Raw genomic sequence first — 20,249 nt, forward strand, 5'->3', positions numbered from 1 at the left:
TATTTCACTTTAAGCACCACGAAAATTTTTACAGGAGAGTATTATCTTGATATAAGTTATACGTTAGAAAAAAAGACGAATCGAGGTGTGTTGATGTATCCTCTTACGTCACAACAATTTTTTTAACCTTAGGGTTTCTTGCTCAATTAAGACCTGGTATTCGTTGCTAATTCTTGCACAGGTGAACAATTCATGATTTTGGAAAATTTATGTCTATATTTGCTCGTTTACTCCAATTAAATGCTGTTTCCAGCTGAATCTTACTGAGTTATAGTAGGTTCATTCTAAATGCTAGTAATAATAATAATAATAATTTTGTCTTTATTACTAGTGAATTTATGATGAGATAGTTTACATTTTTTGTTTTTTTTTCTTACAATTTACTTGTTTTAAAATCACATGCACCATGCCCATGATGACAAATCCCCCCAGGCGGGATTCGAACCTGCGACCTCTAGGTTGACGGTCGAGGACGTTACCCTGACGCTACCGAGGCCGAAAAACATCTTGCTATATCTAGCTTAATACTCCTAAATATTCTAGCTGGAATTTTTACTTGGGTTATCTATAGCTGTTTTTTCTCTCTCCAGATAGCAATTTGAGCGTCTTTTGTTTGTCGTATGTTGCACAGGCTTTGCTGCTGGCAAAATGAAGTAGAAAAGAGAGACATTACCATTCTAAGAGCATACAACAGACTGATAAATAAATATATATCAAGTCAACTGATTTCGGCGTTGCTTGGTGGAACGAAGTAATATTCACGGTATGACAAAGCAAAGACAAAAACACATTTCATAAAAAAGTGGACGAATAGGCTGTTCGTATAAATAATGACGCTAAGTAGTTGAAACTGGTAGGCAGCATTAAATTATTTAGGGAGCACAGCATTTTATTTTTTCTGTGTTCTAACTCAAATCAAATATGTTTAAAATCTCAACAGGTTACAATTATTTATTTAATTTAAGCTGTGTTTTTTCTACCTATATTGCACATTTTGAGCGTCTTTTGTTTTTCGTGTTTGTTGCGCAGGCGTTGCTGCAGGCCCACGACGTGGTGGCGCACGAGGTGTACGGCGAGGAGGCGCCGAGGGTTACGCCGCCGCCCTCCACGCCGTTCCTCAACGGGGGCGGCGGGGGCCTCATGGGGGGCGCCGAAGACCTCGACTCCACCGACGGAGATGCGGAGATTGAGCACGTGACACGGGTGCGCCTCGTGCAGTTCCAGAAGAACACTGACGAACCCATGGTGAGTGGTGGTTAGCCTTATTTATTTATTTATTATGTTTAATGTTCGCCCAACATATACATAATTATAGGGCGAACAATACAGGAATATAACTACAAAAAAATTGAAAATAAATTGGTCACAGCCACAAAATAGTAACAATCATGATAACAAATGCTGAAAAATATTAACTAAATACTATCACAGTCGCGAAACATATTCTTAACATCTTTTGCAAAGCAGTATTTCTTTTGATACAAGTCTAGATCGCTGAAATTTTTGTTATATAGTACACAAATCCTTCGTATTGGCGTATTGGAACAATAATTTGTTTTAACCTTTGATATGTAAAATGTTCTTTTAAACCGGCTATTAACATTTGGAACTATTATTTTTATTTCCTTCAGTAACTCATAACATAGGCCCTTATTGATGACATCATGCAGAAACAGCAGATCGTTTATGGTTCTTCTATTTTGCAGGGTATGGAGACCAAACACTCTTAACAAATCACTATAACAAACATAATTTTCGAAAAGCAGATACACATGATATAATACAAAATATAGAAATCTTAAAAATCTCTTTTGAACCTGCTCTAGCATTACAATATGCTTCTTTAAATAGGGATTCCAAATAACTGACCAATATTCCAACTTACTTCTTACATAAGAGTAATACAATGTCTTAAGTACCATCCCAGAGTCAAAATATTTTGACATACGGTGTATAAAGCCCAACAGTTTACATGCAGTTATGCTAATATTCAATATATGTGTGGTGAAATACATTTTGCTATCAAAGGTGACCCCTAGATCCTTCAATTCATTAGTCCTATTCAATTTGGATTCTTCCATATGGTAATTGTATTAGTCATACTCAATTCCCCGTAATATTAGTACATATAAGGGGTTCAATTAGGCTCTCTTATGGGGAGTGGGAATGGGTGTCCAATCATTGGTGAACAGAGCAGTCTTTGATGAAGCTCACGCAGGTTGCCCTCCAACGTGGAACACTCAGGGAATTTCGTTATTCCGAAAAGAAAAACACTTGGAAATGCCCAGGGCCGGTTTAAGCCGTAAGCTAACAATGCGGCCGCGTAGGGCGCCAAGCAAAAAAGGATGCCTAAGCGCTCAGTCTAATTTTCACTACTAATTCCTAATACCTCTCAGGTTATTTTTGAGGGAATAGCGGAATTTTGTTCGCTTACACTAGAAAAATATCAAGAATCAACTCTGGAAATGTCTGGGAATTCGGCGTATATCCTGTAAAATTGGTTTTTCTCGCATGCAGCATCTGGAGAACATTTTACCAAATGGTTGAATGATATCAACGTACCCAAGGCAAACGAGAAATTATATCTTCATTAGATTCTTTCAACTGTCCACATAAATCAAAATTCCTTTTAAATTGATGATAATTTTCCAAATACTTTCCATGGATATACTTTTTGGTTAGGAAATTGGCTCACTTGATATTCTTCACTTATTTGCGTTCTTATTACTCATATTAAGAACTAGCTAACAGAACTGTTTAGTTGCTGAAAATCAGTAGTCTGTCGGGGATATTTCATTACATTAAAGTTGCTTTCATTTTAAGAGCATTTGCGGCAGTCATTTTTTGGTGGAGGCAGTGAAAATTTTTCACCATGGTATTATTTGTAAAGTTCAAGATAATACGATAGTTCCCTTTTCGTTTTTTTCTCGTCTATTTATTGTGAGCCTAATATAAATAGAATGCAATGAAATTCTCTTATACCTTGTGTGATTTGGGTAACTTGCTTGTTCAGATAAGTTTCCATCATCTGAAAATGAGACACGCAGCATTAAAACTATTCCTTTGGTCAGGAATTTCTGCTTATGAGCGATATATAGCCAAAATTCATTTCATTTAAGACCGAATAACATCCTGAAAAACAAAGCAAGTCCTCTGGAAAACCTGGAAATATCATGGAATTTTTCTAATGCCACACTGTGGACACCCTATTAAGCCATACATTCTCTTGGGAGACAATTACCCCTGGTACACTTATCATCTGACTTTATCTTAACTATGTAAAGTTTTTGCCTGAGACCAAGGACTCAGATCCAAAATGTACTTAAAATTGGATAATAATTACTAATGCCATCAGAACCCTAAAGTTAAAATTTTTTCATAAAATTGGCAGATTTTGAAAAGAAAAACACCTATGTATACCAATACATAATAACTACGGCCATCGATACACGTGTATGTACATTTCAGCATTGTTCAAAAAAATGATTGGCTTATTTAATGAATTTATAGTTTTTCAATGGGTGGGAATTGAAAAAATATATTACTAGTAAATGCAATCCACATACCACTCCAGCCCTCCTCAAAGCAAATTTCTGATTACATACTTTATTGGGCATAGAGGTGAGAACAGTTAGAGGGTAATATTTTTATCAATTGCACCCATAGTCATACCCTCTCCTCTTCCTCCTGTATTCATAATAATTAATCTCTCCTCTTAGCAAATTTGTTCACTATCTGCATATTTAATTTGATATTCTGCCACTTTAGCTTTGGCTTAAGTATTTCTTGTCATTTCAACGTATTGCTTATTCTGATTACTCAAATATTTTAATTTATAAAACAAGCACTTGCGGGCTTCAAATGCTATTAATTGCCAGTTAAATTATTTGTAGCTGATGAATATTGGAAAGAAAAGCTTAATTTCAAATAATCTTAGCCCGATGTAATAGTTGTCAGGGCTCCCGCACGCTGGCAACTTTTACAAAGTAACTATGCAGTTGCTTTGAGGAAGTCCCAATGAAACACACGGCATTGACTGTGGACCTGTGCATGGGCATCTTTTTAGTTGCAGCAACTGAAGTCGCCAGTGCGCGAAGCCTTAGTCAATGCCGTGTGTTTCATTGGAACTTTTACAAAGCAACTAAATAGTTGTTGAAATTGAAATTGATGTAGAATTCATCAAAACCAATTGCTGAGTATTAAAATAATTGCAGAAGGTACCAAGTGCCTTTATTATTACCAAGATATTTGGTGTTTATGATAATAATAGAAACATTACTTGTAGCCTATAAGAACGTATGAATAGGCAATTTCTGCAATCTTCGGATACAGGGGACACTACAGCAAATGATTGGTCAAAAGCACTCATATGTACAGTCTCAACCATAGATAACAGATCCAGCCTTTGAAGAAGTGCTGAAGTCAGTTTATTTTCTTAAAAATGGCAAAGCCTCAGAAGAGAATGGTAATCGAGTGGAATTATGTATTGAAATAACATAATAGGTAAATTATTGTAATAATGATTTATGTTATCTATTATTTGAATTGCTCTGGTCACACAGAAATTGTCTTGAAGTGCCTTTCTCTCATTATGTTCAACCTGTTCTCTCAATTCTCTGTTTTGTTACTTTACTGTGGTCAACCTTCGTGAAGAAATCTCGAGAAGGAATAGCTTTTATTCTTCTGAGTATCCATTGCTCTATGCCTCATCCACTTAGTTCCATGAATTTTGTGTGTATCAGCTGGACCATCTAATTTCTCCAAAACATTTCCGTAAATTCTTTGAAGACAATCGCTAAACTCCATTTTCCTCAATAAGTTTCAAAGAATTATAATAATTTGGCTACAAAATTTAATACCAAAGTTTTAAACTTCTTTTTATACATATATACTTATTTCCCAAATTTTACTGTAGTGTATGCTTAAAGTAATTCACCATTGAATCTTTAAAAAAAATGAACCAATATGTTTTTTGAAAGAGTTTAGATAAGACCATTTTACAAGGTGTCTGGGCATAAGGTTTGGATAAGTTTATTCTCCTATTGTGAAATTTTTTGATTTACTTAAAGATATGATTGTGATATTTTATGTGGCCTTGACTGATTTTGTGTTACTCAATTAGTTCTGGAGAATTTGTGTCTAATTTCTATTTTTCAATGCAGGGCATCACTCTGAAAATGAATGAAGAGGGTCGGTGTATAGTGGCACGAATTATGCATGGTGGAATGATTCATCGCCAAGCAACACTCCATGTTGGTGATGAAATTAGAGAAATTAATGGCCTCCCTGTTGCTAACCAGTCTGTCAATTCCCTTCAAAAAATCCTGGTAAGTTATTATTGCATTTATACACTTGATGAAGACTTACATTGATCAAATTTAATGCAAAAATCACTATTGACATTATCATTTTGGTGATTAATAGCTCTTCATGCTTTTGTACCTCTCCACTTCCTTTGTCTTTTCCATTTACTGATTTTATATATTATTTAACACTTTGAAGGGACTTCCTATTTGATTCCGTGGAAAAATATTCCTTACATTTTTCTTAGGCCCAAGATATGTGGCCTGTTTCGTTAGCTATTTGGTCTTATTGTATGGAAAGTGCTGCTCTTTAGCATCTCCTAAATATATTTAAGTACATGCTTCAAAATGTACTGGGTTTAAAAAAAAAAGTCAAAAAACTTGGGTTTCACAATAACTGCAAATGAAAATACTATGGGCAAAGTGTTAAATACTAGGTTTTAAAATAGTACATATTTGAATTAAATTTGCTACCTATTATTTATGTCCGTTATTCTGCTTGCTTACCAAGATCATTAAATTTAAATGTGAGACAAAAAGCAGGGATGGAAAATTCTGCATTCTAATACACACTTGTATTCATGGCATAATTCCATAATTTGTCAACATGCATATTTTCTTTGTTGATATTAGATTGATTTTCATGCGAAGTTCCTTTTTCCCGCCTTTTTTCTATTCCTCTAGCCCCTATTGACATGCCAACAGCCTATTTAAAATTGCTATTCCCTCAGCTGTTAGCCCCCTACTTGAGTAGTCTCTCTTAGCATCACAGATGTGTCAAGTGCAGTGGCACCCACACAAAATCTCTTAGGAGTGCAAGAGTAGCCTTGACAATCCAATGTAGAGTAAATCAAGTGTAAAATTTAAACTTTTATCCTAAAAAGCCAAGTAAATAAATGGGCATAAGTTGTTATTTTTTGAGTAAACTTAAGTATTTAGCCCCTTTACAGCCAGCCCATTTAAGGTGGGATGTACGAAGACTGCCAACGCTATTTTCCGGAATTAGCAACATTTCAGATTTAAAAATTTTTCAGATACTTAATTTTATTTAATACATCTAGATTTTTTTCCCAATTATTAAGATATATTTACATCTTATAACCATAGATAGATTATGGGGGTTTACTTAAATTACAGCCGTTGAAAAGGCCACAATCATTTTTTTAAAAAGTGAAATAATTCGGGCCGATTAATCGGCCCCTGGCAGTTTTCGCCCAACCACCGTTGGCCGATATATTGGCCCGGTGGCAGTAAAAGGGTTAAGTAAATGCTCAAGCCCTAAATAATTTGCCTTTAATAGCAGTTAAGACTTATAACCATATCTCTTTTTGCATTAAATAACACGACTCACAATTTTTACATTGAAATTAATTTTCTTGATGTCTTTTGGCAAGTTGAATGGCAAAAAAATAATTGTAGAATTTATTTTTTTTACTTTTTTATTTTACATTAATTAGGACATTTTCTTCTTAATCATTCATGTAAGAGAATAAGTTAATGGGTGAAAGCCTTTCATAAGTGCTATTAAAATCCACACCACAACCAGGGACAGATTTGGCATCAAATTTTTGGGTCATGACCTGGGTCTGGGGAGATTGAAATGCGATAGAGAGAGGCATTCTCCCATATGAAATCTACTGTGGGGAGTGCTACACTCTATGATAAATGCAACTCAAACTTCTCACACATTCGGAACTTGTTGACATGCATTTGCACAGGCACTTCCTTTACTCTTTACAAGGATACAAAAACTATTTTAACTAATAAAAATTAAAAACATTTGTTAAAATTTGGGGGGTTTTTGACCCCTCTCATCCCCCCTAAAACTGCCCCTGAACGCAACACACTGAGGAGCACTCGTATCCGTATCAGTTATTGATTAGCTATAATTGTGCTTTTATGTGATTTAATTATTTTTATGTAATTTAACAGAAAGTAGCTATTATTGGTACTCACACGTGATTAAAGTCCATGCACCAGATATAATAAGTACATAACTAGTTTTGGTGATGCTGATTGCTTTTATCTTTCTTTTCAGCGGGAAGCCCGGGGCTCGGTGACCTTCAAAATCGTGCCATCATACCGCAGTGCTCCTCCGCCGTGTGAGGTACAAGTAAGCCCAAATTTCTATCAATTAAACTTATAACAGCATAGCCTAGATTGTTGAGTGCACCTCAGATACATATTTGTGTAACGATCGATTGGCATATAATGCTTCAATACACGCTGGTGCACTCCTTTGTAGGGTATGTTTTAGCATTACACTCACTGATAAAAAATTAAGAATAAATAGCGTAATAATTTTAGTTGCCTAAGTAAGCTTTGGAAGGCTTAAGCCAAGTAAATTGCACCTATAATGATGGCTGTTGCCATAGAATGCTATAAAATGATATGAAGGCAGAATTTTGGAATTGGTATTCAATGGAAACTTAATATCGTTAGTGAAATTTTATCAAGCTTGGCTAGTCCTTCTAGCACCTGAGTTTTGCACACTTCACATCAGGTGGACAATGCGCATTGTATCCTGCAACCGTTGGATGCTTGCTTAAGGTGGCAATGAATGTCCAACTTCAAGGCAAAATGAGGAAATGATTTTTCCTTTTCTTCATAAAATTGGAGAATTGTAGGAGAATTTTATGTGTAATCACACTGATCTGGATTTGTTTAGTGAGAATGAGCAACTACGTAGTTCTTATACAGTTTTTTTGGTATGACACTGTGTGTAAAATATGTCAACATATGGATCTTCTGATCAGTTTTAACTGTGCAAAATTTCTAGTTTTACGTATCATTATCCTCTTTGTTATTCTCAATTGTCCTCAAAGCTGCATTGTACTCTGCTCTGTTAGAACTTCATGTAGGTACGCCTTTGATTTGTGAGCTTTTGATTTTGGAAATACCCTATCTTTCTTGCAATGGTTTTTTTTTCATTTTAACTTTGCCAAACTCTAGGCTCAATGTCATTGATGATAGCGTAGGTTATGATTACACCATGCCACCAAGAAGCCATTCCATTGAAAAGGTGCTCAGAGTAGTGTAATAACTGTAAGGTATAAATATTCCCTAATTTTCATGAGGATGATCCTAAGAATGTCAAAATTATGATCTGGTATCAGCAAAAATATTAATTAAACACCCAAAAGTTGGGAGAGACCTTGATAGAGCGAACGATTGATACAATATAAGGTGGGATTTACTCGTCCAAAAGTCCTCAATTCTGTTTAGCCTCTAGGGTCATTATGTCTCTTTAGTTGAAAGTGATCAGCCAAATATTCTTAACATATTTTTGCTAAAAGCCAGAAGGTCCTCTTAGTCTATGTCCTCAACTTCCTTCTGTTAAACAAATTAGTGTAAACAGTTTTCTAATCCTAGCCATAATTATCGAAGGATACTGACGGAGGTGGTGGAATATTTGTTTTCCATCTTTCACCCACCATTAACATGTATCATCCAAATTCCATGATTTCTTGAAGATTTAGTTTCCTCATCACTTGATAATGGAATGAGGAGTCTCAAAATAACTTCAAGTTAGCATATGCTTAGCGGGACTTTTTGCTAGTCCTAGTGTTGGTAATGGTCCCTACCTCCTTGCTCTGGAAGCTTGAAATGTGTTATTATTCATGAAAAGTTATTATTTAGGGTACTGGCACTCTCATTCATTGGTTTTGACAGTAGTTTTTCTTTTGTGGCAGTTAGCTATGTGAGATCAGGTTCAGGTTTCAAGCCTCCACACCATTGGTAATTATGTCATCACGACTATGGTTAAACATGAGCTTTAAGTTCACTCCACCACGTTACAGGCTCAGTGTTTCAGTTAACTAAATGTCAGGAAAGCAAAAATACTCTGGTGATGACAGTTGTTTTCTTGCCTGTGCTTTTGAGAAGAAAGACTTATTATAAAACTAGAATACCTATTATTGGGAATAATATGGAATGTTTTCATTTCATTGGAAATACCAATGAATTGCTAGATTGGCTAAAATAATTTTATTTGAGGTATGTTGATTATTGCTTGGAAAGTGGTAATGATAAGTTACTGACAACAGTAATACCTTCAATATGCAGTATGTAGCAGGGGAAATTTGTGACCCTCTTGGTATGTACCATTTGGATGCAATCTCTCCAGCTACTATGCATTACCTATGTCCCTTAGATGATTTTAATAGGCAAAATCAAATGATGATGTAATAACATGACTGTAGGGTCAGAGGCATTGTGAGAAATTTGTATCTAGGCTATGCTGTCACAAATCAGTCCCTCTTGTTCACTAGAAGTTTATACATTCCATTTCTGCTCAAGCGCTTTTATCATTAGTGTCACTACTGTGGAAGAGCACAAATTTAAAAAAAAAGCATGTATCTTTATGTAAATAATCTAGTAAAAATTATTTTGTGCTGACTTAATACAAGATTTAACACTTCACAATATTTTATTGTTAAAATTCTGGGCTTCCGTCCAGCAGTTTTTTAGCTCTTGGGATTTAAGTAAATGAACCATTAGGCCATACTACAGATGAAATTGTACCTGTGATAATGTATCTGATTTTTCTTGTATCTGATTTCTCAGCGTAAAACATAATCAGTTTCCATGAAAATTAAGTTGCCAAAAATTTGGTTGTGCCTGTGTAAACTTGGTAGCTATCTTTATAAACTTATATTAACTGAACATGAATAAAAATTAAGTCATCCTTCATATCCATTATAATCATGGTCATCGGCATTCCAAATTTAAAGAAATGTGTATGTAGTATCTGTGTGTGGTGAAGTGGGGTAGCCTAGTGGGTTGGTTTACTCTGCTGGGTGCTCTGCCAATTGAGGGGTCCTGCGTTGAAATCCCAGGTGAAGCCGTGGGACATCCTCGAACAAAATCCTCGGACTGTTAGATGGTCCCAGGGGACGGAACTGGCCCTATACCCTTAATGTGTGATCTTGACTCAACTGCAGCTTACTTTGGGGTGAGCTCAACTCACACCTAACCAAACCAAACCTCTTATTGAACCACTGAGTAAGTGAGAGTAATTGGCCTAGCCTTAAAGAATGTACGTTCCCAGGTTCATCATACTTGAGTTTGAATACCCATTTGTACCCAATGGCTCGTTGATCATTTGGCCTCTTTACAATAAAACACACATCATTGGCAGACATTTGATGACCTATTTCCATGTCCGTAACATCTTTCCTTCTACAGGAGTAGTTACCTCTAACTGCCTCAAGTGGTGCTCAATATATATATAAGCTAATAATAATATTAATATTTCAAGCTCCTTGATCCCTACTCTTACCACATCACAGTGATTATATATCAGTCTCTGTATCAGACACGTTACAGCTTCCACATGTCTTTTCCTTCATCTACCTTTGGTATCTTCTTGACTCCCCTTGTGTTGGCTTCTGGTGTGGTACCACTCCACTGGGTTCAGGTTCATCCCTGGGCTGATCTTCCTTTGGTTTTGCCTGTTCACCATCTGGCTCTCTTTCTATTACCTATCCTGAAAGCCATTTCGATCTCCAACAGCTCATCAACAGAATTCTCTGCATCCTTGTCAACAATCATGTTTCAGGCTGGAACAAGGGTGGCAGCTCTGTCTGAAATAAAGAAAAATTTATCCCTCTACGATCCCATTTTTTTCTTTGAATGGAAAACATTCTTCCTGAAAGATAACGTCTCTCCATATTATGACACTGCATCTCTCCAGACTCCAAGGTGTGTTACCATCCTTGGAAATCTCCTCATATCTCATTGTGATGCATTCATCTGCCTTGTTGTCTAGCTTGTTTTCTTCTGAACATTTTGCCAATGCCGTTCACCCAAATACTTTGATTCTATTCACTTCGTCTGGTGTAAATTTTTGACGTGTCCATAATTCATGTTAACATGTTGAATAGTTGCACATGGGCAGCTGCAGTCACCATGGCTTCGGCCCAGAATTTTTTGAGTTCTCTTGATTCTATTATCATACACTCTGAGATGCTTGAATTTCTCTGTGCAGCTCCTGGGAAAACTGAATTTACATAATTTGCCATTCCTACGAACTGAAAAGTCATCTAACTCCATCTTAAGTCTTTCAGTTATGGTACTTTCACCAAAGCTTCACGATGCAAATGTCCAAACTGCCGATGCCACATCTTGATGTCACCGACCACTCTTCTTGCTACTCTTACCACTGCTTTACTCTCGCCAGTTATTATATTATTGGAATCATTACAGCTCTCCCTTTTGCATTCACTCCCCTAAGTGTTGACAATGTAAACCCTCTCTCTTTTCTTGAAGTTATAGATCAATTCACCATTGTCTAAATAACTCCCTTTTCCCCAGAGAACACAACATCCAACATTTGCCAACTTGAAGACTATAAAACTGTTTTTTCCATGTAATAACTCAATATCACCACTGAAAGTCAACACCCACGTGGTTTAGTGCTTTTTAGTCATTACATTTTAAATCCTATGAGGTTTTTAGGCAACATGGACGGTTGGGTAATTTTTTTCATGCAGCCCAAGGATCATGCGGCTTGTTGATACTTACACTTGTTAGTGGAATACTGGCTGAGGCACTTTCTTGCCTAAGAAATCAAAATATTGCCCATTATTTTCAATTTTCCAAGGCAAGCCAAGTAAGATGTAATCACCACCATGGGAATCATTTTTGTTTCGTATATAAGTCAGCACCTGTGTTAATACCACTGACAAGGAAAGGCCCTTCATCCCTCTAACTCTTCCTAGATCTGATCAACAGAGTAAAAGAGTCTCAGCAAATGTGAATAGGGCTCAATCAATCAGTGATTCAAACGGAAGGTTGGTTTGGACAGGTGATAGAGTAGAGTTCACCCCAAACTAAGCCACGGGCATGTGAATTTTACACATACAGAGTGGAGGAGCTATTTCCTTTTCATCTTGCACTTTGCAGGTTTTATTCTGAGGTGTCCAAAGGCCTCATACAGGGCTTGAACCTGAGACTTCTCAATCAGCAGCCAAGCACTCTACCCACCAGGCTACTTTGTATCCCACAGCGCTACATTGCCATTGTGTTTCAGTGTCATTGTATCACGAGTTGCAATGATCAAGTTGTTTTACCAGTACTGTCAGTCAATAATATCTCTAAAAGTAAGGCCATTGGACACTTAAGCAAAAACATGTGTCTCATATAACATCATTTTCTTCAACACTAAGGATTTTGAATACAATCTGGGGGAGATGCCTAAGTACCATAACGACCCAACATTTGCCTAATACTCAGTGATTGAAACCAAAGGTTGGTTTGGATTGTTGAGGATAGAGGTCTCAATAGACCAAGCCACAGCATATTGTGCCACACATTCAAGTTCGTTGGGCCAGTTCCTTTCCCTGGACTATCTCACACTCAGAAGGTTTTCGTTTGGGGGTGTCCGAAGACTTCACCCATGACTTTGAACCCTTTACCCAGTGGGCATCTCCTCCTTTCGTGAAAGTATTTCCTCACCATCTGGGTTACCAGATAAATAGCAACAACAAAAAGCAACAACGAAGCAGAAAAGTTGCCAGAGGCCCATCTGTTGGCACTGCATTGAACTGGAATCTTGCAAAAAAACAGTGTTTCTGTCATTTTTCATCGAAGTGGGGGAGTTCTAAAAAAATTTTAGGACTGTCAATTTGCTAATATCATTTCCATCAAATCGGAAACCAATGGTTTTAAGAATTGAAATGGCTTTACCGCTACCGCACACATTTTTGTAATCGATCGTGGATCGTGGATCACATGAGATTTTTTATGCTCTGCTAGCAGAAATTCTTCCTGCTTTCTGTACATGCTTTCACAGCTTGTTTAATTTGCATGAGCACCTCTTCTGCTAATATTCAATTCCACTGCTTCATCCCTCATCATTCAGCGTAAATGAATTATTGCATTGATCATCAGTTTGTGCTTTGAGTGTAAGTTCATTCATATTTTCTATCAAAATCAGCCATATTTCATGCCTAATTTAATTCTTTTGTGTATTGTGAGGGCATATAAAAAAATAATTGCCATTATGAATGATGCTGCTGTATTATTTATTGCTCTATAACTAACCTTTTTGCTGTAACAGCTAAAGCACGTAGCTTGTTTACCGAGGGTGGACAATTAAAGTGGAGGCTGTCCTTTATTTTAATAAATAATCACAGCCTGCTTAAGATCCATGTAATCCCTTTCCAATACTTGCTCATAATCACTGGATAGGGCACTAGCAGTAGTGGCACCTTTATGGAGATGATAAAAGTTAGCCATAGAATACACAGAGGTATGATTTCAATTCTGAATTTGGCATTCGCCCAAGTTATCCATGCTACCTCAACCAAGTTGTTCTGCCTGCATTACGGCTCTGTCTGCTCTAGTGGGGTCATTCACTCAGACCTGAAGTCACAAATAAACAAAATAATTCAGTAAAGGAAGGAAGAGATAAGTTGAAAGAAAATATAAACATTCTTCATTCAGCTGTTCTCTCAAAAATTGAAAATAAGAATATGGGACATTTCTAGCCTTTTTTCTTGATTTGCTGATGCCATTTGAGTTCTGGTTCATTTATTTGTTCAGGGATAACCTTTCATTGAGGGAAGAAATTGTGCAATCAAAAAATTACCAAGCAAGTTTCATACTTATGGCTGAGTGTTAGCTGGGAAGCAGTGATACACTCAGCTCGAGTTTGCGACTACAGCATAAGGATAAAAGTAGACGGCTGGTAGCTCTAGCACCCTCTTCAGTAAACTCAAATACACATCATATTATGTATCACGTGATGTGCAAAATTTGCACATCAATGAGCCTGGGATGAAAAATTATTAGGCACATATCAAAATGAAATAAAGCATCTTAACACGTTGCATACGGATGGCGAGAATTCTCGTCATTTTTTTCCCGAACGCTCCGGATGGATGACGAAGATTCTTGTCATTTAGGTGCGTCAACCTAAATAATTTTAAAGCGTACAATACGTACTCGTTAGTACGTTTTCAGTTGGTGTTCGTTATTCATAATGAATTGATGCATCATAACATTTGATTGGGTAAAGTTTTATTCTAAACATTAGCTTACCCCAGTACGTAATGTGTTAAAATATTTGTTCTTTGCTCACAGATGAAAGGTCACCGAGTTTCTCTTGAATGATTTTTCTAAGCACCCAAATGGTTGTTGTACGTTATGTGCCCAAATGTATGTTACATGACTCATTTCCACATTACCATTGAGGCGCTCGAGGATATGTTGGGACCAATGTAGTGACGTCCCCTGCCCCCTACTTATCCTCACTCCACAGTTTGTGACATTAGTATCAACTCACCTGGAAAAAAGTTAGGGCAGTTAATTCCTAATCATGAATAGCTCGAGAAGTACCAACGTGAGGGGTCAACAAAAGGAAAAATATTGTTCTCTTTATTTGCCAAACTCTATCACCTTGGACAATAAAATAGAATTGATGAATGAGCCCATTATATTCCATTCCAACCACAAATGGAATGTAATGTGCTCATTCCAGTCACGTCCATTGAATGAAGCTTCAAATTGCTGCTGACACCTTTTTAATATGAATAATTATTTGATGGAAACTTAATTAGAAACTTAATATTCACCAAGCTATTGTTTTAGTTGAGGATGATACAAACTTTCCTCCTTGCCCTAAGTCGAGCAACTTAGCTGACGTCAATGTAGCAGAGGAGCTGGTTTAGGTTAGAATATACCCGTTTCTGGCATTTCTATACACCTGTGGATTTGAAAATAAACCGGCCTTCTTCTCTTCTCAAAAATAAATACATAGCTTGCTCTATAATGAGAAAAAAAACTAAGGAAAACCTTTATTCCTTCCCTTTCTTGCAGAACCATTACTGAGCACCAGTCACTTGCATTGAATGAAGCTTCTATGAAGCTAATATGAATAATGATTTGATGCGAATTTCATTATAATATATCTCAATGATTTAGGCTTGTGAGAACCTGAAAAAAAAATTGTTTCCATTATAAATTATACTGCTGAATGATTTATAACTCAATTGTGTAGTACATAATACTACTACTGCTGTTAGGAGAGGGTTTTCGTAATTACTCTCCATGAAAATATTGTTCCCATTTGTAAAAATATCTTCTGACTCTGCCCTCATTATTGGCTACATTTAAGAGGCCAGCTTAATTTTACACTGTACTGAGAATTCATGAGGTCCACAGTATTTTTGTAGTGTTGTATGGGAAGTTGTAGTTCCTCATTTTGTGAGGAGAGGATAACCTAAATATTTTATGATCTCTTCATCAGGAGCCCTGCCAAACAGTAATTAGGGAAATCAAATTAGCAAATAAATTGCTTTATAGTGTGTATATTTGTATGAAATACTCAGCAATTATGCTTTCTCAAAGCCTCTATTTATATCAGTATGTACCATAAATATTCCACCCATTTAAAATTTGTAAGTTTATTCAAAATTTTTATCTTCTTGAGTACATACCAATTCTATATTTATCAATTCTGTTTTGCATCAGTAGATCATTTTTATGCTTAGCTGAAATTTTTTGAGCACAAAGTGCTTGCTATTACCTTATTTAGAAGATTTTATTCCGAATCGGTGAGCACATTTCTATTGAGGATTGGTCATGTTGCAGTTTTCACATTGTGTGTGGCTCAGGATGGCCTGGCAGGAAACAGAAAAATCCAGTATCTTGTAGCTAGGTTTGATTTTTGATTTTCACTTTTTATTCGTTGTCAACGAGAAGAGCGTTTCTTCCTGCTCAATTCAATTACATTTAAATACAAAATTTGGACCTGTTTTGGATTTCTTTTTTTTTTATTGCATTCTTTAGGTCCTGGGACTCATGTATAGTTATGTGATGGCTAATGAATCTAAGCAAAGCATCCAACCAAATTATAGGTTGTACAATGAAGTGAAAATACAGAATTAATGATTATAAATTTAACCATCCAATATTTATTCTGGTTTAAATTTGAATATACCTTTCAATATAATTGAATTTTGGCCACAAAGTGGAGTTCAGGTATTTAATAAGAGTTTCATGCACACCTAATTGAACTGAAAAAAGGAATTTAGTGTTTGATTGTTTAGTGTAAGTTCTGTTTTTTTTATGATATTCATGTTGGGCAATAAGGAGCTTTTGTATTCCCGTTTCTATATCTTCTCTCTCAGTCATCATTCTATTTACCACATGTTGGAATTGATAGCCTTGGGATTAACAATAGTATTATACATCTCAGATAAACTTATTTTATTCAAGTTATTCATGTTGACCTCATCACCTGTTGGTGATTTTTAAGAGCCACACTGTCTGAAATGTTGAGAGAAGTTGTACTGAGGAAGAGCATTTACTTGTAGGGAACATTCAAATGCATAATAATGAGCTTTCAAACTCTGGTTCATCGCATTGTAAATGACCTAGTTTGTGTTTTGAATTCTTTTTCTATTTTTCATTTATGACTTAGTTTTCAATAGAAGTTATAACCAGTTGTAATTTTTTAAATTCAAAATTTCATTTCCTATTCAAAATACCTATAAATATTAAATATTATTTTCCTTTTAAAACTTTCAAAGTTTTTTTTTCAATTTCTTTGTCAAGTTCTTCCAAATTTCACATTTAACAGAGAGAGGTTACGATACCTCAAATCACCCGGCTTATCAAATCTGCTCATATAGTAGCCCAACAATACGAATCTGCTCAGCTGGTAGTATCTGGAGCATAAACGCTCACCTCCGAAGCTTGGAGAATTGGAGGTGAGCGTTTATGCCCCGGATACTGCCATCTGAGCGGATTCGTATTGTGGGGCTACTATATGAGGAGATTTGATTTGGTGGGCGATTGTTGAGCATTTTTGCAGTGGAGGTATCGTATAGTTTTTTTAAGCAGGTATTCATTGATATCACAGAGGATTGTCAGTGGGTATAGTGCGTGGCTGTCATATGCTGTTGAAGGGCAATTAACATGCATCTTTTTAGGGATAATTTTTGTATCATGACGATTGGTATATGAAAAAATTAGGGATGGACGGATCCAGGATTTTTTCCGGATCCGGATTCATATCGGATCCTTGATTTTCGGAGCCGGATCTTTCGGATCGGATATTTTCGGATCCAAATGCATTTTCAAATTCCTGACGCCGAGATTGTTCAGTCTCTTGGGAAGAGTCACACTATGTGCCAGTCGTATTTTACTATTTTTATTTTCCACGGCTGAAATTCTCCTACGTAACCTCTGCGAGAGCTTTCAAACAAAACAGCTCATGAGTAGGGCAAGAATTGCATGCGATGGTGCAATCGAAGATAGAATCGGAACTATTTCCACCCTTATTGTTGCATTCACTGAAGCTATTATTTAAAATTTCGGATCCAGATCCGATGTCTTCCGCGACTTTAGATCCGATGTATCCAATGGAGGGCAATATCCGCGGATATTTGGATCCGAGGTATTCGATCCGACCATCCCTAGAAAAAATTAGTCATAAATTTTATCCATCTACTCTTTAAATGGTTACAACTGCAGCCAACCATCTTTTCAGTTGATCAGGACTTTTATTATAGGACCATCGCAGATATTTTTTACATTCACGATTCCCCAAACAGTCATGAAAAAATTACACGAGAGTTATGTTGACTGTTTGTTTTTGCTGCTCAGAATGTATTGTCATGGAATGAAAACTTGCATGTTTTGTTGCATAGGTTTTTGGATACTTATCAAAGCTAAGAAAGAAGCCATTTCTGTTCCTTGTAGATAGAAAAATCAGTAGGCATTTTTCAAGTGAAATGGCAGTCTGGAGAAAACTTCCATTTTTTATAAATACGATTGTTGCATGTGGCTTAGTTACATGTAATTTAAGAGTGTAGAAACAACTTATAGCCTAAAAATATTACACCATGAAGGTGAGAATACATAAATAGTTTGTAATTGCCAGTTGTCATAGCCTAGGCTTTTCTCTTTTTTCAGTTCTGCATGTTGATAAAATAAGCTTTATCTGCTAGAATAATTTTACCCTTTCTTTACAGGCCCTTTTTTATCAGATAGGTTGAAAATGATTCAAAATATGAAATATTCTCTCTAATTTTCTACGTATATAAACTACTGTGGTTCTGATCACTCATGCTCCCTTGCTGTGATCATTCTGAATTATTTTCGTGGGCTAATTAATTGGCAAGAAATCTTATCCCTAATATATCCTCTACAACCTTAAAGAAAGTAGTACATCTAATAAGGTCATTGAGATGCTCTGCATATACTTCAACTCAGGCAGAACATGAATCACTCAAAGTTTACATGAATGATTGTCAACCATATATTTGCAGTGGTTTGGAATTGTTGTGTTGAAGGCAGCTGGGGTTGGTTGAATAAGTAAATGGAATTTTCTAGAATGGCTTTTCATGCTATCATATAGTACACATTTATTTTCTCTGCATAAGCGGACACAATAATTTTTTATCCTCTCTCTTCCATTCCCTACATGTAACCTATTGTATGCTACTTATGAAATTAAGCAATGGACTTAAGGGATTACATATCTGACCCCTTAAGGCTTAAACCCGTAGTTTTTGCAACTACCGATACATACTTGGCTATATTCAATGAATCACTCTACTCATGTATCAGGAGTGAAGTAGGTGAGAGATGAGATTGCATTTGATACAATTACAGATTAGGCCATCGGTTTGAACTAAATGCTGGAGAGGCAGCATCCCATCCTGATAGTCTGGATTCAAATATTCATGGTGGTTGAGACCTCTTAGAGGAATCTCCATTCATTATACCTGGGTGCTGTGCTGTGGTAACTTACTGTACCTACAGAAATCATTTCATCATAAATTAAGGGATGCTCATCACTGAAGCTTTGAGTAAAAGCTAGCTAACACCCAGCTCTAAATTCAGATACTTATACCCAAGGGTGGATCCAGGATTATATTCTTTTTAATCTAATATGAAATTTATTAATGTGAAATTAAATGATTGAGGCTCTGTAGCAGGCAAAACAAAATGAACGTATTGATAACCATATTAAATATCTTGTGTTTCTTTTAAGAGTCTGGGGGGGGGGGGGCAAGTAAATACTTAAGAGCAAATTAACAAAATCCCACAGCTCTGGATCATGTTCCTGGGAGATTTTTTCACTCAAAAATGAATTGATAGTCTTTAATTTTTTATTTGCTGTCCATGAAATATTTTTACAACAGACTCCCGATTATCCGGCGGCGGTTTATCCGGGTTGCGAATTATCCGTGCATGATTTTCTCTGTGGCTCAATTTTTTCTGCGATATTTGTTTAAAAAATCGAACGCAAAATCATCGGGATTACGGCATTAATGCTAGGATACACGGGGCTTATAATTTCCGTTAGAATCCCCTTCGTAAAACGGAAGCGATCACGTGCTAACTGCATTCACGGCAGCACTATGTTCCTGTTTTCCAAGCCTTGCAGTGCGTGACCGTGCTCCTTGATCACGGATACACGTCGCGCAGAAGTTGCAACCCGGGAAACTTGTGCGACTACGTTGCGTGGTGCCTGACAGTGTTGTTTCCGACGTTGAGTAGTGGTTTTGAAGCATTCGTACAAACCACTTTTCTTTTCACGTGATCACACAGCCACGGATGTGTGGTTTTCGAAACCAGGCCTTACATGAAGCATTAATAATACGAGTAAAACCATGTTATCGCCGCTAAAGAGGTCGCGAACTGGCAAAGAGAGCTCTCAATGACTCCGGGAAGCACTCTAAAATAACAGAATAACTGCTTAAATAATAACATATTGTTTATTTTACGTAAATTATGAATATTACAAGCCATTTTAGTGAAATTTTGGATTATCCGTGTTTTCGATTATTCGTGCCGTCTCACCCCATCATTAGCTCGGATAATCGGGAGTGTACTGTTTACTCAAGTTGTCACCCAGTCTCTTATGCAAATTACCCTATCCTCTAAAGAGCTTAGATGGAAGGATGAAAGTGAGAGACATAGTCAGAG

The 20,249-nt window shown here is 36.5% G+C and overlaps 1 protein-coding gene across 13 annotated transcripts in view; it reads left to right on the top strand.

Annotated features, from left to right (window-relative positions):
- The window catches only part of LOC124164576 (peripheral plasma membrane protein CASK), a 209,581-nt gene that overhangs the window by 145,223 nt on the left and 44,109 nt on the right, over positions 1-20,249 (top strand). For 8 of the 13 annotated variants that reach the window (XM_046541958.1, XM_046541960.1, XM_046541965.1 and 5 more), the window contains exons 3-5: positions 1,030-1,245; positions 5,163-5,327; positions 7,342-7,410. In XM_046541958.1, coding sequence (XP_046397914.1) covers positions 1,030-1,245; positions 5,163-5,327; positions 7,342-7,410 — 450 coding nt within the window. Of the gene's footprint in view, positions 1-1,029; positions 1,246-5,162; positions 5,328-7,341; positions 7,417-20,249 lie in introns of all 13 variants that reach the window. The other 5 variants (XM_046541957.1, XM_046541959.1, XM_046541964.1 and 2 more) reach the window with 1 other exon arrangement.

The sequence above is a fragment of the Ischnura elegans genome, chromosome 8 (assembly GCF_921293095.1).
Source record: "Ischnura elegans chromosome 8, ioIscEleg1.1, whole genome shotgun sequence".
Lineage (NCBI taxonomy): Eukaryota > Metazoa > Arthropoda > Insecta > Odonata > Coenagrionidae > Ischnura > Ischnura elegans.